Source organism: Ranitomeya variabilis, chromosome 6, assembly GCF_051348905.1.
Source record: "Ranitomeya variabilis isolate aRanVar5 chromosome 6, aRanVar5.hap1, whole genome shotgun sequence".
Lineage (NCBI taxonomy): Eukaryota > Metazoa > Chordata > Amphibia > Anura > Dendrobatidae > Ranitomeya > Ranitomeya variabilis.
Window position 1 is genome coordinate 513,763,979 of NC_135237.1, and position 23,576 is coordinate 513,787,554.

The 23,576-nt window shown below is 43.7% G+C and overlaps 1 protein-coding gene across 4 annotated transcripts in view; it reads right to left on the bottom strand.

The window, feature by feature from the left end:
• The window catches only part of NDUFAF6 (NADH:ubiquinone oxidoreductase complex assembly factor 6), a 66,808-nt gene that overhangs the window by 10,171 nt on the left and 33,061 nt on the right, over positions 1-23,576 (bottom strand). For 2 of the 4 annotated variants that reach the window (XR_013217068.1, XM_077270940.1), the window contains one exon: positions 16,453-16,554. The exons of the other annotated variants lie outside the window; for them this stretch is intronic. Coding sequence is in view for 1 of the 2 variants with exons in the window: in XM_077270940.1 (XP_077127055.1) it covers positions 16,453-16,554 (102 nt within the window). In the remaining variant the exon portion in view is untranslated. The remainder of the gene's footprint in view (positions 1-16,452; positions 16,555-23,576) is intronic. 4 annotated transcript variants of the gene reach the window in all.

Here is a 23,576-nt window from a genome sequence, read left to right on the forward strand (position 1 = left end):
ACATGTGTGGAGATGTCGCAGACATGACCTTCAGAGGATGCGCTAGCAGAACAATCTGTATTGTAGGTTCCGCTAGAACTCTTCTGAAACCTACAGATTCCTACCGTGTCGCCTTACGCAAATAGTAGGTTCATTTTAGACATTATCTATAGCTTCAGTTATGGCACTAATGCCATGGCTGATATAATGTGACGGTATATACAGTCGTAGCACCAAGGACACAAGTTTATATGGTCAGTCACTATATACAATGAATTCCTCCTTTCTGTAGCTCCTGTCGTCAATAAGACTCGTAATAACGCCATAGTCCTACTATCCTATCTAGTAATAAAGGTAAAAGTCACTGTACAGATGGCAGCAAATAATTTCCCAATATATAAATGATGCTACACACGCAGGTATCGAGCCAACATATACAGGGAAGTTAACAGGGAAGTATAGACATCCTGTTTACAAAACGTGTGTTTCTTTACTTTATCATACATGATACTTTATCATATGTGATACTTTCATACATGTTACTCAAAGTAACACATATAACACGTATGACAGTATCAGGTATGATAAAGTAAAGTAACATGTGATAAAATATCAGGTATGAGAAACTAAACTATCAGGTGTACTTTATCATTAGTGATACTTTAGTATACTTGATAAAGAAAACTATTATCAACAAGTATGAAAGTATCGCAAATGATACACTAAACTGTCACATATACTTTATCATAGGTGATACTTTCATTTGAATTGTATGTGTTACTTTGATAAAGTAACACGTATGAAAGTATCATGTATGATAAAGTAAAGTGTACGTGACAATTTAGTTTATCATACGTGATACTTTCATACGTGTTACTTTACTTTATCATATACTAGCTGTATTACCCGGCTTCGCCCGGGTTAATGACTGCTGTTAGCAAAATAGAATGTGTTAACAAAAATTTATTCTGCACGCAAAAACCACAAAACAAATAGATAGAAATGTAATTATTAAAAGGCAAAAACTAAGCTAATAGAAGCATTTCACAACATATATTAGCTTTGTTATACCGAGAATGTCTTTGTTGCCTATATTAACCAATCAGAGCTCAGATTAATTAACTGTAGCAAAATAGAAGCTGAGCTGTGATTGGTTGCTATTGGCAGCCTGATAAATCCCCAGCCAACAGGAAGCCCTCCCCCATGGCAGTATATATTAGCTCACACATACACATAATACACAGGTCATGTGACTGACAGCTGCCGGATTCCTATATGGCACATTTGTTGCTCTTGTAGTTTGTCTGCTTATTAATCAGATTTTTATTTTTGAAGGATAATACCAGACTTGTGTGTGTTTTACGGCGAGTTTCATGTGTCAAGTTGTGTGTGTTGAGTTCCGTGTGGCGACATGCATGTAGCGACTTTTGTGAGATGAGTTTTGTGTGGTGACATGCGTGTAGCAACATTTTGTGTGTCGAGTTGCATGTGACAGGTTAGTGTAGCAAGTTGTGTGCAGCAAGATTTGTGCATGGCGCGTTTTGCGCGTGGCGAGTTTTATGTGTGGTGCGTTTTGAGTATGTGCAAGTTTTGTGTGAGGCAACTTTAGCATGTGGTGCAACTTTTGTACATGTGGCAATTTTTCTGTGTGTGCAAGTTTTGCATGAGGTGAGTTTTCCATGAGGTGAGTTTTGCACGTGTGGCGAGTTTTGCGTGAGCCTAGTTTTGCATATGGCGAGTTTTGCATGTAGCGAGTTTTGCGCGTGGCGAGTTTTGAGTGGTGACTTTTGTGTTTCGACTTTTATGTGGCGAGGTTGGTGTGTGTGTGGTGAAATGTGTGCTGAAGGTCGTATATGTGTTCAAGCACGTGGTAGTGTGTGGCGCATTTTGTGTTTGTGTTCATATCCCCGTGTGTGGTGAGTATCCCATGTCGGGGCCCCACCTTAGCAACTGTACGGTATATACTCTTTGGCGCCATCGCTCTCATTCTTTAAGTCCCCATTGTTCACATCTGGCAGCTGTCAATTTTCCTCCAACACTTTTCCCTTCACTTTTTCCCCATTATGTAGATAGGGGCAAAATTGTTTGGTGAATTGGAACGCGCGGGGTTAAAATTTCACCTCACAACATAGCCTATGACGCTCTCGGGGTCCAGACGTGTGACTGTGCAAAATTTTGTGGCTGTAGCTGCGACGGTGCAGATGCCAATCCCGGACATACACACATACATACACACATTCAGCTTTATATATTAGATATACCTGTATGTAATCTCCTGTATATAGTATGTACCTGTGTGTCATCTCACCTATATATAGTATATATCTGTGTGTCATCTCCTCCTGTATATAGTATATACCTGTATGTCATCTCCTCCTATACATAGCATATACCTGTATGTCATCTCCTCCTGTATATACTATATACCTGTAGGTAATCTGCTCCTGTATATAGTATATACCTGTGTGTCATCTCCTCCTGTATACAGTATATACCTGTATGTCATCTCCTCCTGTATGTAGTATGTACCTGTATGTCATCTCCTCCTCTATATAGTATATACCTGTGTGTCATCTCTCCTGTATATAGTATATATCTGTGTGTCATCTCCTGTATATAGTATATACCTGTGTGTCATCTCCTCCTGTATATAGTATATACCTGTGTGTCATCTCCCCTGTATATAGTATATATCTGTATGTCATCTCCTCCTGTATTAGCCCTCGTTCACACGTTATTTGGTCAGTATTTTAACCACAGTATTTGTAAGCTAAATTGGCAGCCTGATAAATCCCCAGCCAACAGTAAGCCCACCCCCTGGCAGTATATATTAGCTCACACATACACATAATAGACTGGTCATGTGACTGACAGCTGCCGGATTCCTATATGGTACATTTGTTGCTCTTGTAGTTTGTCTGCTTATTAATCAGATTTTTATTTTTGATGGATAATACCAGACTTGTGTGTGTTTTAGGGCGAGTTTCGTGTGTCAAGTTGTGTGTGTTGAGTTGCGTGTGGCGACATGCATGTAGCGACTTTTGTGAGATGAGTTTTGTGTGGCGACATGCGTGTAGCAACTTTTTGTGTGTCGAGTTGCATGTGACAGGTTAGTGTAGCAAGTTGTGTGCAGCAAGTTTTGCGCATGGCGAGTTTTGCGCGTGGCGAGTTTTATGTGTGGTGCCTTTTGAGTATGTGCAAGTTTTGTGTGAGGCAACTTTTGCATGTGTTGCAACTTTTGTGCATGTGGCAATTTTTCTGCGTGTGCAAGTTTTGCGTGTGGCGAGTTTTCCATGAGGTGAGTTTTGCACGTGTGGCGAGTTTTGCACGTGGAGAGTTTTGCGCGTGGCGAGTTTTGAGCGGCGACTTTTGTGTTTCGACTTTTATGTGGCGAGGTTGGTGTATGTGTGGTGAAATGTGTGCTGAGGGTGATATATGTGTTCGAGCACGTGGTAGTGTGTGGCGCATTTTGTGTGTGTGTTCATATCCCCGTGGTGGTGTGGTGATTATCCCATGTCGGAGCCCCACCTTAGCAACTGTACAGTATATACACTTTGGCGCCATCGCTCTCATTCTTTAAGTCCCCCTTGTTCACATCTGGCAGCTGTTAATTTGCCTCCAACACTTTTCCTTTTATTTTTTCCCCATTATGTAGATAGGGGCAAAATTGTTTGGTGAATTGGAACGCGCGGGGTTAAAATTTCGCCTCACAACATAGCCTATGACGCTCTCGGGGTCCAGACGTGTGACTGTGCAAAATTTTGTGGCTGTAGCTGCGACGGTTCAGATGCCAATTCCGGACATACACACACACATACATACATACATACACACACACATTCAGCTTTATATATTAGATGTTAGTTTACTTTATCAAAGTAGCACATGATAAAGTAAATTATCACGTATGATAAAGTATTACGTATGATAAAGAAAAGCATCATGTATGGTAAAGTATCACATATGAAAAAGTAAAGTATCACGTATGATAAAATATGACGTATGGTAAAGTATCAAGTATGATAAAAGTATGCGTGATAAACTAATCCATCACATATACTTTAACATACGTGATACTTTACCAAACATAATACTTTTCTTTATCACATGTGATACTTTATCATATGTGTTACTTTACTTTATCATACCTGATACTTTCAAATGCTATAGAGTACAAATGTGAAGTATCAGGTACGATAAAGTAAAATAACCCATATAATAAAGTATCACGTATGATAAACTAAGCTATGACGTATACTATATTAGACGTCTTACTTTATCACAGGAGATACTTTGATAAAGTAGAATAACACATATAATAAAGTAACACATGATAAAGTAAAGTACCATGTATGGTAAAGTATCACTTATGATAAAGTAAACTATCCTGCATGGTAAAATATCACATATGGTAAACTGTGAAGAATATTGGAGATATAATTCCATGTCAATCATTTGTATCCTATGTGGCATGGGATTATAAAAACCCCTTCAGTGTGCAGTTGTAACAGACCACCAAGCAGCAGTATGGGGCGGTTGAGAGTCAAAGGCCTGTGAGTGACAGCCCTCACACTCTGACCAGCTCAGAGCAGAACGAAAGGCTGGCTGCCATGTGAAGACCATGCAGTCAAAATTGATTTAAGTCAACTACGATTCCATAAGGAGTTATAGAGATACTACACGTCCTAGCCATACAATGTGTATATTTTCTGAGATCTCTGGACTGGACCAAATGCCTTCCAGGATCTCGATCCTTTCTAGAACCTAGAGGTATCGAAACACATAAAACAGCTACTAGAAGTCAGGTAGTAAAGCTGTGTTTGGTCTTAACGCGTAGCAGGAGCCCGACTGGATCCGATGGTGCCAGAACCGACGCCCTAGGACCGTCCAGAAATGAGTTATGATCTTTCATAGGTTTTGACGTTTGGCAGCTGCAGAGGCAAGAGGAGGGGATTTAGGTTCAGTCCAAAAGGGAGGAGGGGAGTGACCTAGAGGGGTTACATGCTTGTGTAAAGTATGGCCTAGTGCTTTTTCTCTGGGGAGGTCGCGACAACATTGTGAAGGGGACAAGTCCAGGAACACAGGGGACCACAAGCCTCCAATGTGGCAGCCCATCCCCCGCAAGTCAGGCCTTTCATCTACTGGTAACTGACCAATATATTCTGGTTATATCTTTTGTCCTACCACTATTGTATTTGCATATCTGACCACTATATAAGTATAACCTTTGTGTATATAGTGTATTGTCTAGTGTGGCAATTAAATATATAATTTAACCTTGGGCTGCTCTTTTATCTCGATGCATGAACCCACACATCCATATCTCGGTTTAATGTTCCATGCAACTGCGCCTGGTTTCTGGCCCAATATAATGCCCGGTAACGGACTGGTCTTCTATCGAATGAGGAACTCGTGGCAGTTCTACTGGGCTGATAAGGTTCTGTTTCACTGGGACTAGTGAAAGGGGCCTCTCAGCCTGTCAGGGTTGTGTGCGAGTGTGGGGCCACAGCAGTGACTGCGTGGGCCACATCCTCTCACTCCCTATGCCTGGGCCCATGTGAACAAGGGGGTGTCTGTGGAAAACTGTACCAAGCTGACCTTACCTGTCCCTAAGGGATGCAGAACTTCAGGTTGCTGCAAATGGTGAGATTGTATCACGTGATACTTGTGATGTAATAGTGACATCAGGTGTGGTGGCGAGGTGCAGATCCTTCACAATATATAGCATCAGCAAAGTATCAGGTATGATAAAGTAAAATAACATATGATTAAATATCACGTATGATAAACTAAACTATCACGTAAACTTTATCATACGTGTTATTTTATCACAGGAGATACTTTATCATATGTGTTACTTTACTTTATCAAAGAAACACATGATAAACACATAGTAAAGTATCACGTACAGTAAAGTATCACGTATGATAAAATATTAAGTATGATAAAGTAAAGTATCACGTATGATTAAGTAAAGTATCATGTATGATAAAGTAAAGTATTGCATGTGATGAAATGTATTTTGTGCATCATATGATACTTTACCACACGTGACACTTTACTTTATCATACATGATAGAGTAGGATAAAGTATCACGTATGGTAAAGTATCAAATCCACAGATCACCGGAGACCATTCCCTATAACACATTGTTGCCGGATCACACTCTGACTTGTCAAAATGTTATCTTGCCCAGTCGTAAGACCTGCTGGCGGTACTACAAATGCCCACATGACACTCCACATGCCTTATCATTTACTAGCTGTACTACCCGGCTTCGCCCGGGTTAATGACTGCTGTTAGCAAAATAGAATGTGTTAACAAAAATTTATTCTGCACAAAAAACCACAAAACAAATAGATAGAAATGTAATTATTAAAAGGCAAAAACTAAGCTAATAGAAGCATTTCACAACATATATTAGCTTTGTTATACTGAGAATGTCTTTGTTGCCTATATTAACCAATCAGAGCTCAGATTAATTAACTGTAGCAAAATAGAAGCTGAGCTGTGATTGGTTGCTATTGGCAGCCTGATAAATCCCCAGCCAACAGGAAGCCCACCCCCTGGCAGTATATATTAGCTCACACATACACATAATACACAGGTCATGTGACTGACAGCTGCCGGATTCCTATATGGTACATTTGTTGCTCTTGTAGTTTGTCTGCTTATTAAATCAGATTTTTATTTTGAAGGATAATACCAGACTTCTGTGTGTTTTACGGCGAGTTTCATGTGTCAAGTTGTGTGTGTTGAGTTGCGTGTGGCGACATGCATGTAGCGACTTTTGTGAGATGAGTTTTGTGTGGTGACATGCGTCTAGCAACATTTTGTGTGTCGAGTTGCATGTGACAGGTTAGTGTAGCAAGTTGTGTGCCGTAAGATTTGTGCATGGCGAGTTTTGCGCGTGGCGAGTTTTATGTGTGGTGCGTTTTGAGTATGTGCAAGTTTTGTGTGAGGCAACTTTTGCATGTGGTGCAACTTTTGTACATGTGGCAATTTTTCTGTGTGTGCAAGTTTTGCATAAGGTGAGTTTTCCATGAGGTGAATTTTGCACGTGTGGCGAGTTTTGCGTGAGCCTAGTTTTGCATATGGCGAGTTTTGCATGTAGCGAGTTTTGCGCGTGGCGAGTTTTGAGTGGTGACTTTTGTGTTTCGACTTATGTGGCGAGGTTGGTGTGTGTGTGGTGAAATGTGTGCTGAGGGTGGTATATGTGTTCAAGCACGTGGTAGTGTGTGGCGCATTTTGTGTTTGTGTTCATATCCCCGTGTGTGGTGAGTATCCCATGTCGGGGCCCCACCTTAGCAACTGTACGGTATATACTCTTTGGCGCCATCGCTCTCATTCTTTAAGTCCCCATTGTTCACATCTGGCAGCTGTCAATTTTCCTCCAACACTTTTCCCTTCACTTTTTCCCCATTATGTAGATAGGGGCAAAATTGTTTGGTGAATTGGAACGCGCGGGGTTAAAATTTCACCTCACAACATAGCCTATGACGCTCTCGGGGTCCAGACGTGTGACTGTGCAAAATTTTGTGGCTGTAGCTGCGACGGTGCAGATGCCAATCCCGGACATACACACATACATACATACACACATTTAGCTTTATATATTAGATATACCTGTATGTAATCTCCTGTATATAGTATATACCTGTGTGTCATCTCACCTATATATAGTATATATCTGTGTGTCATCTCCTCCTGTATATAGTATATACCTGTATGTCATCTCCTCCTATACATAGCATATACCTGTATGTCATCTCCTCCTGTATATACTATATACCTGTATGTAATCTCCTGTATATAGTATATACCTGTGTCATCTCACCTATATATAGTATATATCTGTGTGTCATCTCCTCCTGTATATAGTATATACCTGTATGTCATCTCCTCCTATACATAGCATATACCTGTATGTCATCTCCTCCTGTATATACTATATACCTGTAGGTAATCTGCTCCTGTATATAGTATATACCTGTGTGTCATCTCCTCCTGTATATAGTATATACCTGTGTGTCATCTCCCCTGTAAATAGTATATACCTGTGTGTCATCTCCTCCTGTATGTAGTATGTACCTGTATGTCATCTCCTCCTCTATATAGTATATACCTGTGTGTCATCTCCTCCTGTATATAGTATATACCTGTGTGTCATCTCCCCTGTAAATAGTATATACCTGTGTGTCATCTCCTCCTGTATATAGTATATACCTGTATGTCATCTCCTCCTGTATATAGTATATGCCTGTGTGTCATCTCCTCCTGTATATAGTATATACCTGTGTGTCATCTCCTCCTGTATATAGTATATACCTGTATGTCATCTCCTCCTGTATATACTATATACCTGTAGGTAATCTGCTCCTGTATATAGTATATACCTGTGTGTCATCTCCTCCTGTATATACTTTATACCTGTGTGTCATCTCCTCCTGTATATACTTTATACCTGTGTGTCATCTCTCCTGTATATAGTATATGCCTGTGTGTCATCTCCCCTGTATATAGTATATACCTGTGTGTCATCTCTCCTGTATATAGTATATATCTGTGTGTCATCTCCTCCTGTATATAGTATATATCTGTATGTCATCTCCTCCTGTATTAGACCTCGTTCACACGTTATTTGGTCAGTATTTTTACCTCAGTATTTGTAAGCTAAATTGGCAGCCTGATAAATCCCCAGCCTACAGGAAGCCCACCCCCCTGGCAGTATATATTAGCTCACACATACACATAATAGACTGGTCATGTGACTGACAGCTGCCGGATTCCTATATGGTACATTTGTTGCTCTTGTAGTTTGTCTGCTTATTAATCAGATTTTTATTTTTGAAGGATAATACCAGACTTGTGTGTGTTTTAGGGCGAGTTTCGTGTGTCAAGTTGTGTGTGTTGAGTTGCGTGTGGCGACATGCATGTAGCGACTTTTGTGAGATGAGTTTTGTGTGGCGACATGCGTGTAGCAACTTTTTGTGTGTCGAGTTGCATGTGACAGGTTAGTGTAGCAAGTTGTGTGCAGCAAGTTTTGCGCGTGGCGAGTTTTATGTGTGGTGCCTTTTGAGTATGTGCAAGTTTTGTGTGAGGCAACTTTTGCATGTGTTGCAACTTTTGTGCATGTGGCAATTTTTCCGCGTGTGCAAGTTTTGCGTGTGGCGAGTTTTCCATGTGGCGAGTTTTGCACGTGTGGCGAGTTTTGCATGTGGAGAGTTTTGCGCGTGGCGAGTTTTGAGCGGCGACTTTTGTGTTTCGACTTTGATGTGGCGAGGTTGGTGTATGTGTGGGGAAATGTGCGCTGACGGTGGTATATGTGTTCGAGCACGTGGTAGTGTGTGGCACATTTTGTGTGTGTGTTCATATCCCCGTGGTGGTGTGGTGATTATCCCATGTTGGGGCCCCACCTTAGCAACTGTACAGTATATACACTTTGGCGCCATCGCTCTCATTCTTTAAGTCCCCCTTGTTCACATCTGGCAGCTGTTAATTTGCCTCCAACACTTTTCCTTTCACTTTTTCCCCATTATGTAGATAGGGGCAAAATTGTTTGGTGAATTGGAAAGCGCGGGGTTAAAATTTCACCTCACAACATAGCCTATGATGCTCTCGGGGTCCAGACGTGTGATTGTGCAAAATTTTGTGGCTGTAGCTGCGACGGTGCAGATGCCAATCCCGGACATACACACATACATACATACACACACATTCAGCTTTATATATTAGATTTCTCTTTTTACAAGCAGCTCTATGGATAAGTTATATGACAAATATCTATACCCCTGCCTAAAACACATTGCAGAAATTTCCACTCACCCTCATCTTTAAGGTCACGTTATTAACAAGAGTTTGAGTGTTTGAAAACCTGACAGATTTACTAGTCAATTCTCCGTCAGTCTAGCCTTGAATGAGCAAGTGAGAACCATGGACGCTCATAAGTGAATAAATATGGCCACTGGGGATGCAGGCGGCCAATTATCAGTACTATCGCATGTCAATATGAACCTATATGCTTAACATACCGCCAGAATTATCATGGCAAGCGGTCAGCTAGAAAAACGAGCAAGAAGTGAGATAAACAAGCCCCGCAGCCACAGAACATCTGGTCCTCACAGATACAAAGATGAAGATTCACTCGAGCCAACAAGTTCCATATGTATTTATAGAGGAAAGTGCACGTACAACTCCGAAGTCCGACATCAGCCTGCGGAAAAGCCGATAATCACACCTGCAAAATGGGAGACTATCGAGATAGATAGAGAGGAAAATCATTTATGACATTCTCCTGACTGCTGAATTACAAACAAAAATATTGTGTCACCATCAGCAACCAAAGGATTACATTAACCCCTAAAGGACCAGGCCAGTTTCTGCCCCTCGTCCAACTCCCAAATAACCACCTACACTTTTTCACAGACAGGACTGCAATTTTATTATTATTTTTCTACATGTTACTAGCTTTGCCAAAAAAATTATATATATATACTGGTAATAAATATATATACCGTAGATATTATATATATACACACACACCGGTATATATATCATATATATGATAAATATATACACCGTATATATATATCATATATATGATAAATATATATATACCGTATATACATACATATATATATATATATATATATATATATATATATATATATATATATATATATATATATATATATATATATATATACATACATACACACACACACATACACAGTACAGACCAAAAGTTTGGACACACCTTCTCATTTAAAGATTTTTCTGTATTTTCATGACTATGAAAATTGTACATTCACACTGAAGGCATCAAAACTATGAATTAACACGTGTGGAATTATATACTTAACAAAAAGTGTGAAACAACTGAAATTATGTCTTATATTCTAGGTTCTTCAAAGTAGCCACCTTTTGCTTTGATGACTGCTTTGCACACTCTTGGCATTCTCTTGATGAGCTTCAAGAGGTAGTCACCGGGAATGGTTTTCACTTCACAGGTGTGCCCTGTCAGGTTTCATAAGTGGGATTTTTTGCCTTATAAATGGGGTTGGGACCATCAGTTGTGTTGTGCAGAAGTCTGGTGGATACACAGCTGATAGTCCTACTGAATAGACGGTTAGAATTTGTATTATGGCAAGAAAAAAGCAGCTAAGTAAAGAAAAACGAGTGGCCATCATTACTTTAAGAAATGAAGGTCAGTCAGTCTGAAAAATTGGGAAACCTTTGAAAGTGTCCCCAAGTGCAGTGGCAAAAACCATCAAGCGCTACAAAGAAACTGGCTCACATGAGGACCGCCCCAGGAAAGGAAGACCAAGAGTCACATCTGCTTCTGAGGATAAGTTTATCCGAGTCACCAGCCTCAGAAATCGCAGGTTAACAGCAGCTCAGATTAGAGACCAGGTCAATGCCACACAGAGGTCTAGCAGCAGACACATCTCTACAACAGCTGTTAAGAGGAGACTTTGTGCAGCAGGCCTTCATGGTAAAATAGCTGCTAGGAAACCACTGCTAAGGACAGGCAACAAGCAGAAGAGACTTGTTTGGGCTAAAGAACAAAAGGAATGGACATTAAACCAGTGGAAATCTGTGCTTTGGTCTGATGAGTCCAAATTTGAGATCTTTGGTTCCAACCACCGTGTCTTTGTGCAACGCAGAAAAGGTGAACAGATGGACTGTACATGCCTGGTTCCCACCGTGAAGCATGGAGGAGGAGGGGTGATGGTGTGGGGGTGCTTTGCTGGTGACACTGTTGGGGATTTATTCAAAATTGAAGGCATACTGAACCAGCATGGCTACCACAGCATCTTGCAGCGGCATGCTATTCCATCCGGTTTGCGTTTAGTTGGACCATCATTTATGACCCCAAACACACCTCCAGGCTGTGTAAGGGCTATTTGACCAAGAAGGAGAGTGATGGGATGCTATGCCATATGACCTGGCCTCCACAGTCACCAGACCTGAACCCAATCTAGATGGTTTGGGGTGAGCTGGACCGTAGAGTGAAGGCAAAAGGGCCAAAAAGTGCTAAGCATCTCTGGGAACTCCTTCAAGATTGTTGGAAGACCATTTCCGGTGACTACTTCTTGAAGCTCATCAAGAAAATGCCAAGAGTGTGCAAAGCAGTCATGAAAGCAAAAGGTGGCTACTTTGAAGAACCTAGAATATGAGACATAATTTCAGTTTTGGTCTGCACTGTGAATATATATATATATATATATATATATATATATACACTCACCGGCCACTTTATTAGGTACACCATGCTAGTAACGGGTTGGACCCCCTTTTGCCTTCAGAACTGCCTCAATTCTTCGTGGCATAGATTCAACAAGGTGCTGGAAGCATTCCTCAGAGATTTTGGTCCATATTGACATGATGGCATCACACAGTTGCCGCAGATTTGTCGGCTGCACATCCCAAAGATGCTCCATACAAGGCAGGATGGATCCATGCTTTCATGTTGTTTACGCCAAATTCTGACCCTACCATCCGAATGTCGCAGCAGAAATCGAGACTCATCAGACCAAGCAACGTTTTTCCAATCTTCTACTGTCCAATTTCGATGAGCTTGTACAAATTGTAGCCTCAGTTTCCTGTTCTTAGCTGAAAGGAGTGGTACCCGGTGTGGTCTTCTGCTGCTGTAGCCCATCTGCCTCAAAGTTCGACGCACTGTGCGTTCAGAGATGCTCTTAGGCCTACCTTGGTTGTAACGGGTGGCGATTTGAGTCACTGTTGCCTTTCTATCAGCTCGAACCAGTCTGCCCATTCTCCTCTGACCTCTGGCATCAACAAGGCATTTCCGCCCACAGAACTGCCGCTCACTGGATTTTTTTTCTTTTTCGGACCATTCTCTGTAAACCGTAGAGATGGTTGTGCGTGAAAATCCCAGTAGATCAGCAGTTTCTGAAATACTCAGACCAGCCCTTCTGGCACCAACAACCGTGCCACGTTCAAAGGCACTCAAATCACCTTTCTTCCCCATACTGATGCTCGGTTTCAACTGCAGGAGATTGTCTTGACCATGTCTACATGCCTAAATGCACTGAGTTGCCGCCATGTGATTGGCTGATTAGAAATTAAGTGTTAACAAGAAGTTGGACAGGTGTACCTAATAAAGTGGCCAGTGAGTGTATATCCGATGCGTTAGAATCGGGCCACCATCTAGTATATATAGGCCCAATTCTAACGCATCGGGTATTCTAGAATATATATGCCGTTTAAAGGGCCACTGTCACCCCCCCTCCAGCCGTTATAAACTAAAAGAGCCACCTTGTGCAGCAGTAATGCTGCATTCTAACAAGGTGGCCCTTTTAGTTTTTGATTAAGTTATTACCTCAATAAAGCGATTTGAAAATTGTCCACAAAGACCAGCTATTGTACCGGGAGGCGGTCCTAAGCGTCCTGTATGAATCCCCCAACGGCCGTCACTCTTCTCTTCAGGGGCGCTGGTTTCCGCCCCCTGAGCGGTGTTTCTTCTTAAATCCGGCGCTTGCGCTGTTCTTTCCTGCCTGGGGCCTGCGCAGTGTTTACTGTGAGTCACAGCACAGACGCAGGGTGCCTTACTGCGCCTGTGCGGGCAGTGCGGCCGCCCTGTTCCTGAATCCCCGCCCCGCACTGTGTTATTCATTATGCACAGTGCGGGGCTGGCATTCCTGGGCATGCGCACTGCACTGCGCTGTTCAGGCCCTCCCCCATCTCGGACGTTCTCCCTTGTCTGACGTTCCCCCTGCTCCCCCGCCTTCCAGCATTGTTATTTTCGGCTGCCAGATTCCAAAAGCTGGTGAGGATTAGTGCAGTGCAGTGCGCATGCCCAGGAATGCCAGCCCCGCACTGTGCATAATGAATAACACAGTGCAGGGCGGGGATTCAGGAACAGGGCGGCCGCACTGCCCGCACAGGCGCAGTAAGGCACCCTGCGTCTGTGCTGTGACTCACAGTAAACACTGCGCAGGCCCCAGAAAGGAAAGAACAGCGCAAGCGCCGGATTTAAGAAGAAACACCGCTCAGGGGGCGGAAACCAGCGCCCCTGAAGAGAAGAGTGACGGCCGTTGGGGGATTCATACAGGACGCTTAGGACCGCCTCCCGGTACAATAGCTGGTCTTTGTGGACAATTTTCAAATCGCTTTATTGAGGTAATAACTTAATCAAAAACTAAAAGAGCCACCTTGTTAGACTGCAGCATTACTGCTGCACAAGGTGGCTCTTTTAGTTTATAACGGCTGGAGGGGGGTGACAGTGGCCCTTTAATTATGAAGATTTTGGAATAATACAATGAATACACAGAATTCGGCTGGCCGGGCGTGACCAATTAGCGAAGCGTGGTTCAAATCTCGCACTAATTGGCGGCTGGAGTGCGCCTGTCGCTGATTGTTCACAGCCGGCCACGTAGTATATAGCACAGCCAAGTAGTATATAGCAGCCCACATAGCATATAACTCAGCCACGTAGTGTATAACACAGCCCACGTAGTATATTGCACAGCCGCGTAGTATGTAGCACAGCCCACATAGTATATTGCACAGCCCACGTAGTATATTGCACAGCTACCTAGTATATTGCACAGCCACGTAATATATTGCACAGCCAGCACAGCCACGTAGTATATTGCACAGCCCACAGTATATTACGCAGCCACGTAGCATATTACACAGCCCACATAGTATATAACACAGCCCACGTAGTATATAACACAGCCCACGTAGTATATAGCACAGCGACGTAGTATATAACAAAGCCGATGCAGTATATAACACAGCCACGTAGTCCCACATAGTATATAGCACATCCAAGTAGTATATAGCACAGCCACGTAGTATATTGCACAGCCACATAGTATATTGCACAGTCCACGTAGTATATAGCACAGCCCACGTAGTATAACACAGCCACGCAGTATCTTACACAGCCCACGTAGTATATAGCACAGCCACGTAGTATAGTATATTGCACAGCCGACGCTGTATATAAAAAAGCCCATGCAGTATATAGCACAGCCCACGCAGTATACAGCACAGCCCACGCAGTATATTACAGCCACGTAATATATTACACAGCCCACGTAGTATATAGCACAGCGACGTAGTATATAACACAGCCCATGCAGTATATAACACAGCCCACATAGTATATAGCACAGCCAAGTAGTATATTGCACAGCCAAGTAGTATATTGCACAGCCAAGTAGTATATTGCACAGCCAAGTAGTATATCGCACAGCCACATAGTAGATAGCACAGCCACGTACTATATTGCACAGTCCACGTAGTATATAGCACAGCCCATGTAGTAAACAGAACAGCCACGTAGTATATTGCATAGTCGACGCAGTATATTGCAGAGCCGAAGCAGTATATAACATAGCCCAAACAGTATATAGCACAGCCACGTAGTATATTACACAGCCCACGTAGTATATAGCACAGCCACGTATTACATTGCACAGCCGATGTAGTATATAACACAGCCCATGCAGTATATGTGGGCTCCAAATCCCTGTTAAAAAAAAAAAAAAGAATTAAAATAAAAATAGTTATATACTCACCCTCCGACGGCCCCCAGATCCAGCCCAGGCCTTTACCGCACCTCGCGCGCCGCTCCGGTCCCAAGCGGCAATAACACGTGATGATGTAGCAGTCTCGCGAGACCGCTACGTCATCCCCAGTCATTGCCGCAATGCATTCTGGGGACCAGAGAGGCGCGCGAGGAGCGGGAAAGGCCTGGGCTGGATGCGGGGGCTGTCGGAGTGTGAGTATATAATGATTTTTTAACTTTTTTTTATTATTTTTAACATTATATGTTTTTACTATTGATGCTGCATAGGCAGCATCAATAGTAAAAAGTTGGTCCCACAGAGGGTTAATGGCAGCGTTAACGGACTGCCTTACACCGCGTTATGTCGCGGTGTAAGGCAGTCCGGTTAACGCTATGTGGGCGCTGACTGTGGGGGAAGAGGGAGGGGCCAATTCGTGGCCAGATTGTGCCCGTCGCTGATTGGTCGCAGCCTCGGGCCGCGACCAATCAGCGACGCAAGATTTCCGTGACATACAGACGGAAGTGACCCTTAGACACTTATATAGTAGATATATACATATATATATATTTTTTTAAGCAGGAACAGCACGAGCGCAATCCCCATGATGCATGTATGGAGTTTTATTTTACCAAAGCTGATGACAGATACATAAATGGTTGAATATGTTCCCTTGTTTGGTAAAATAAAATAGCTACCGTAATTGCAGACAGTAGATACGGGTAGTTGGCTAAAAAGAATCAGAAAATATAATTAAAGAAAAAAGTGTACTAAAAAAATTCAAAAAATAAATAAATAAATAAACAAATGAATGAATGAATGAATGAAAAGGAGAAATTACTATAAACCGAAGCGGAGGCGTCCAGTCTTCCTACTAGTCTTCCTTCTAGGATCAGATAGTGTCTTAATTAAAAAAATAAATAAACTTACATGTTCCAAGTGTACGTGGGCCTGACTGGCAATATCAAATATAACATCTTTGACATTTCTCTCCTGGCTGCCTCTGATGAAATCTTCTTGAGAAGCTCCGTGCTGAGGGGACAAAAACATAACTAAGAACAAACATCTAAATCCAGGCAGGGCGACAGAGTCTGAGACATGTCAGGTATTCGGTGTTTCTGAGCCTGGCACCACAACGGCACAACATGATCTTTTCATCAAGAATTTTTCCAACGGTTATTACTGACATATTAAAAAGCGGTACACTGAGGGCGGTAGGTAGCGATGGGCCTTACAATCAGGGGCAAGTGACATTTAGACAACAGAGAAGAAGAAAAATAAACTTCAGGCTAAGACTTTTCTGGTAATCTAGGGAAACAGGGATTAAAAGCATATTCCCTGGTGGTCTAGGGTAATTGCCCACCTTTCCTGATGGTCTACAGTAGAAGGGGTTCATTTTGCATTACTTGGTGGTCCATGGTAATGCACTGCTCCTTGGTTTTCTAAGGTGGAAGAGGGTGATAATCCCTGGTGGGCTGTGGTAGAAGTGGGGATAATCCCTGTTAGTCTAGGGTATGACAATGCTCATGTTTGATTTCCTGCTCGTCTAAGATAGATAACAGATTAAGTGAGTTGTGTACTACTAGAATGCCCCCGGTGTGCTAAATAAAAAAGAACAAATTTACCTCCACGGTGTTCCCTGCTGATCGGATAACATTATGCAACACATGTACAGCAGCCCATCATCAGTGGCCGATGATGGGCTGCAGCGTTCAAGTGACAAATAAATCTCACAAATGAATAGGGGTGGGATTTGCAGTACCCAGTGCGGCCACTAAGCAGTTAACAAAGCTGTACTGTTCCACTCCACGTCTGATCACAAGATTCTATGCTGAGTCTATACTGATGACTTATCCTAAAGGAACGGTCATCAGTATAAAAGGACTGGAAGACCCCTTAAAGCAACTTTATAAATAGTCATTAATTAAAAAAAAAACATTTCTACAATTTTGAAATGACACATTAATTCCTTACTGTCATTGGACATACAGGTCTGCCCAGTGTCAGCTGCCTGTGGGTAGAGCGGGCTCAGGAGCTGAGCCGCCACGGTAGCTGGCAAATGACAGACGTGTTACACAGCTGGTATCTGCTAATAGCAGGTGAGCTCCAATGGCGGCTATTAACTCCTTAAATCCCAATCTCAGGCAGAGACAATTTGGGTGCGCGGTACAGGGGCGAGCCATTCCATGTGCCTATCGACTCTCCACCGCGCTGCTGGATGGCAACCTGGGGCTTGCAATGTCGATACTTCACTTAAAAAAATTTTCTCGATATACTGTGAAATACTGTGGCATTGCAGTATACAAAACTAACAATCTGGCTAAAAATGAAGCAAAACAAAATTTAAATCATATATCATTTTTTTTCTGTTTTTGTTTTTCAACCTCCACCCCTCCTTTTCCCCTTTAAAATATAGAAATAAAAAAAGTTGTTATCGCTGCAAGCCGGATATATTAAAATATAAACTTCATTAAAAATAAAATAACGGGAACACAGCTTTGCCTCTACAGTATACAAGACACTTGTGCGGCCACAGGTAGACCAATGTCTAGAAGAACATAGCTGAACTAGAGCGGGAGCAGAGAAGAGCGACCATGTTATTTAGGGAATGGATGAACTGCAATATCAGGACAGGTTATCAAACTTGGGGTTACTCAGTTTGGAAAAACTAAGGCTTAAAGACGATCTTATCTTCTTACAATGTACAAAAATGTAAGGGCACAGTATAGAGATCTTTCTAAGGAGTGTGACAAAGCCACTGGTTAAGTGCTGGAGGGGAGAAATGTTTCACTACACCTAATGGCGTCAGTGATAAAAAACCCAGAGTTTTTCCTCCAGCACAATAAGTGTGGCGAGGGGTTAAGAGAATTTGTGTCAGTCTGACCAGTGCATCATATAAGTGTATCATAGAAGTGTGTGGAGCTATGAAAGAATTAATCCAGAACTGAACCAGAAGGGAACTGAAAGTAACTGGTTTGTCACTGTAAACAATGTTTATAGTTGTTTTCACTCTCACCCCTATAATCCTTCACTTTTTGCTAACCCCCTTAGTCCCTACACCTAGTAAGGAACTGGTCATCTCTCCCTCCATCTCATCTCCTCCTCAGAACTGTTCCTCAACATACAATCCTCTGTCCCCAAACAGAGACAGTCTCCTCATGCCCTCTCCTGCTATCACTTTCTCTGCTCCTCCTAACTGCCGGTGATATTTCTCCAAATCCTGGTCCTCCTCACCACATCCCCACAGTCATTTCTACCTCCCATCCACAATCTATCACAAATTTCCCTAACCTCTCTAATCTTATACCCATTTGCCCAGTCCCCATTTCCACTAACAGGAGCTCTATGGAACCCTCGCTCTGTCTGCAACAAACTTTCCTACATCCATGATCTTTTCATTACTAACAAACTTTCCTTCCTCGCTATCACCTATCACCGAAACCTGGCTCACCCCTTCTGACACAGCCTCTCCTGCTGCACTTTAGAATCGTGGATTCCACCTTTCCCACACCCCCCGCCCCAGCAGCAAGCATGGCAGAGGAGTTGGTTTTCTCCAGTCATACCACTGCCACCCTCTGTTACCCACCCTTCCTTTAAAGTGCACTCTGTGCGCATCTCTTCCCCACCAACCTCCAACTGGCTGTCATTTACCACCGCCCAGGGCCAGCCACCACCTTCTTCGTACAATACAACACCTGGCTACTTCATTTCCTCTCCGCTGACATCCCCACTATCATCATGGGTGACTTCAACATCCCCATTGACACTTCCATCTCAGCTGCCACTAAACTTCTATTTCTCACTTCCTCCTTCAGCCTCGCTCAATAGTCTTCTGCAGCCACTCACAAAGATGGTCAAACACTGGACCTCGTCTTCAGCCACCTCTGCTCCCTATTTAACCTCTAACTCTTTCTGACCACAACCTGGTACATTCTCTTCCCTCTCCTCTCCATGTCCACAATCCCCACCCCACAAACTTGCACACCATTGCAGATATCTTGAACATCTCGATCTACACTCACTCTCTGAATCCCTTCTCCCTCTTACGGACATAAATTCCCTACACAACGCAGATGAAGCCACTTTATATAACACAATAGCTGCAGCTCTTCAACATACCAAAGCTCGCAAAATTAACAGACAACCTTGGCACACCAGCCTGACCAGAGAACTGAGGCGGGCTTCTAGGGTTGCTGAGCAGAGATGGAAAAGATCACACTCCAACGAGCACTTCATCGCATTCAAACAGTCCCTCACTATTTGCAAGGCCACACTCGCCACATCTAAATAAACCTACTTCTCATCTCTCATATCCTCCCTGTCTCATAACCCTAAACAGCTATTCAACACTTTCAATTCTCTCCTCCGTTCCCAGCACCTCCTCCCTCTCCACTTATCTCAGCTGAGGACTTTGCCTCATTATTCAAACAGAAGATTGATAACATCAGAGAAAGCTTTGACCCACAACCCCCTTTTCCTAACTACTCAGCCCTCCTCCTCCAAAACCTGCTTCTCCACCATTACAGAAGACAAACATTCCACCCTACTCTCGAGATCACATCTCGCTACCTGTGCACTTGAAATTATCTCATCCAACTTCATCCAAAACCTCACCACAGTCTTCATCCAAACCCTAATCCATCTCTTCAACCTATCACTAACAACTGGTGTTTTCCTGCCATGCTTCAAACATACCTCAATCACACCAATCCTCAAAAAGCCCTCTCTTGATCCATCCTCTGTATCTAGCTATTGCCCCATATCACTTCTCCCCTATGCCTCAAAACTACTGGAACAAAATGTCCATTTCGAACTGTCCTCCCACCTCTCTTCCTGCTCCCTCTTCGACCGCTTGCCATCTAGCTTCTGACTGCATCACTCCACTGAAACTGCCCTAACTAAAGTCACCAATGACCTACTGACTGCTAAAGTCAAGCGACACTACTCGGTCATCCTTTTTCTGGACCTGTCCTCCCTATGGACCACTCCCTACAGACCCTCTCAGCTCTTGGCATGACAGACTTGGCCCTATCTTGGATCATGTCATACCTAACAGATCGTAAATGCAAACACCGTGTGCACAGCTACAATAGGGTGCCTAGACTACAGGGCCGGACTGGCCATAGGGCACTTCTGGCAAATGCCAGAAGGGCCGGTGCCAGTGGTGGGCCGCTCAATCCGCCGCCCCCGCCGTCGCATTCAACTATACCGGCGTATAGACGCCGGTACAGTTGAATGCAATGATGGAGGAGAGAGCGTCTACAGACGCTCCTCTCCCATCATTCCCCGCTCTGCCTCTGACACTGCGGGTGCGCGATGATGTCATATCATCGCGCACCTGCTGTGTCCCGGGCAGACTGCAGCTGCTGAGACAGGAGCAGGAACCAGGAAGCAACGCTGGGCACGAGGAGAGGTGAGGAGAGGTTTTTTTTTTTCTGGACTGTGGGGCCATTCTCGGAGGAGGTGAGGGGAGGAAGAGAAGAGATGTGGGCTGTATATAGTTCTCTGTGGGCTGTGCTCTGTGCTGTATACTGCTGTGGGCTGTATATAGTTCTCTGTGGGCTGTGCTCTGTGCTGTATACTGCTGTGGGCTGTATATAGTTCTCTGTGGGCTGTGCTCTGTGCTGTATACTGCTGTGGGCTGTATATAGTTCTCTGTGGGCTGTGCTCTGTGCTGTATACTACTGTGGGCTGTATATAGTTCTCTGTGGGCTGTGCTCTGTGCTGTATACTGCTGTGGGCTGTATATAGCTCTCTGTGGGCTGTGCTCTGTGCTGTATACTGCTGTGGGCTGTATATAGTTCTCTGTGGGCTGTGCTCTGTGCTGTATACTGCTGTGGGCTGTATATAGTTCTCTGTGGGCTGTGCTCTGTGCTGTATACTGCTGTGGGCTGTATATAGTTCTCTGTGGGCTGTGCTCTGTGCTGTATACTGCTGTGGGCTGTATATAGTTCTCTGTGGGCTGTGCTCTGTGCTGTATACTGCTGTGGGCTGTATATAGTTCTCTGTGGGCTGTGCTCTGTGCTGTATACTACTGTGGGCTGTATATAGCTCTCTGTTGGCTGTGCTCTGTGCTGTATACTACTGTGGGCTGTATATAGTTCTCTGTGGGCTGTGCTCTGTGCTGCATACTGCTGTGGGCTGTATATAGCTCTCTGTGGGCTGTGCTCTGTGCTGTATACTACTGTGTGCTCTGTGCTATATATAGTTCTCTGTGGGCTGTGCTCTGTGCTGTATACTGCTGTGGGCTGTATATAGTTCTCTGTGGGCTGTGCTCTGTGCTGTATACTGCTGTGGGCTGTATATAGTTCTCTGTGGGCTGTGCTCTGTGCTGTATACTACTGTGGGCTGTATATAGTTCTCTGTGGGCTGTGCTCTGTGCTGTATACTGCTGTGGGCTGTATATAGCTCTCTGTGGGCTGTGCTCTGTGCTGTATACTGCTGTGGGCTGTATATAGTTCTCTGTGGGCTGTGCTCTGTGCTGTATACTGCTTTGGGCTGTATATAGTTCTTTGTGGGCTGTGCTCTGTGCTGTATACTACTGTGGGCTGTATATAGTTCTCTGTGGGCTGTGCTCTGTGCTGTATACTGCTGTGGGCTGTATATAGTTCTCTGTGGGCTGTGCTCTGTGCTGTATACTGCTGTGGGCTGTATATAGTTCTCTGTGGGCTGTGCTCTGTGCTGTATACTACTGTGTGCTCTGTGCTATATATAGTTCTCTGTGGGCTGTGCTCTGTGCTGTATACTGCTGTGGGCTGTATATAGTTCTCTGTGGGCTGTGCTCTGTGCTGTATACTGCTGTGGGCTGTATATAGTTCTCTGTGGGCTGTGCTCTGTGCTGTATACTACTGTGGGCTGTATATAGCTCTCTGTGGGCTGTGCTCTGTGCTGTATACTACTGTGGGCTGTATATAGTTCTCTGTGGGCTGTGCTCTGTGCTGCATACTGCTGTGGGCTGTATATAGCTCTCTGTGGGCTGTGCTCTGTGCTGTATACTACTGTGTGCTCTGTGCTATATATAGTTCTCTGTGGGCTGTGCTCTGTGCTGTATACTGCTGTGGGCTGTATATAGTTCTCTGTGGGCTGTGCTCTGTGCTGTATATAGTTCTCTGTGGGCTGTGCTCTGTGCTGTATACTACTGTGGGCTGTATATAGTTCTCTGTGGGCTGTGCTGTATACTACTGTGTGCTGTATATAGTTCTCTGTGGGCTGTGCTGTATATAGTACTCTGTGGGCTGTGCTGTATATAGTACTCTGTGGGCTGTGCTGTATATAGTACTCTGTGGGCTGTGCTGTGTATAGTACTCTGTGGGCTGTGCTGTATATAGTACTCTGTGGGCTGTGCTGTATATAGTACTCTGTGGGCTGTGCTGTATATAGTACTCTCTGGGCTGTGCTGTATATAGTACTCTCTGGGCTGTGCTGTATATAGTACTCTCTGGGCTGTGCTTTATATAGTACTCTGGGCTGTGCTGTATATAGTACTCTGGGCTGTGCTTTATATAGTTCTCTGTGGGCTGTGCTGTATATAGTTCTCTGTGGGCTGTGCTGTATATAGTTCTCTGTGGGCTGTGCTGTATATATTACTCTGTGGGCTGTGCTGTATACTACTGTGTGGACTGTGCTGTATACATCTACGTGGGCTGTGCTGTATACTACTGTGTGGTCTGTGCTGTATACTACTGTGTGGTCTGTGCTGAATACTGCTGTGTGGGCTGTGTTATCTACTACGCGAGCTGTGCTATAGTATGCAGGCTGTGCTGTATACTATGCGGTTTGTGCTATATAATATGCGGGCTTTGCTATATACTATGGGGAGTATATTATATTCTATGGGGGAGGCCATGTTATGTACTATGTGGCTGTGTTATATACTATTGTGGGGGTATATTATATTCTATGGGGGAGGCTGCGTTATATACTATGGGGGGCTGCATTATATTCTATGGGGGGCTACATTATATATTATGGGGAGGTGGGCTGTATTATATTCTATGGGGGTTACATACTCTGGGGTGGCTGCATTATACTCTGTGGGGTGGCTGCATTATACT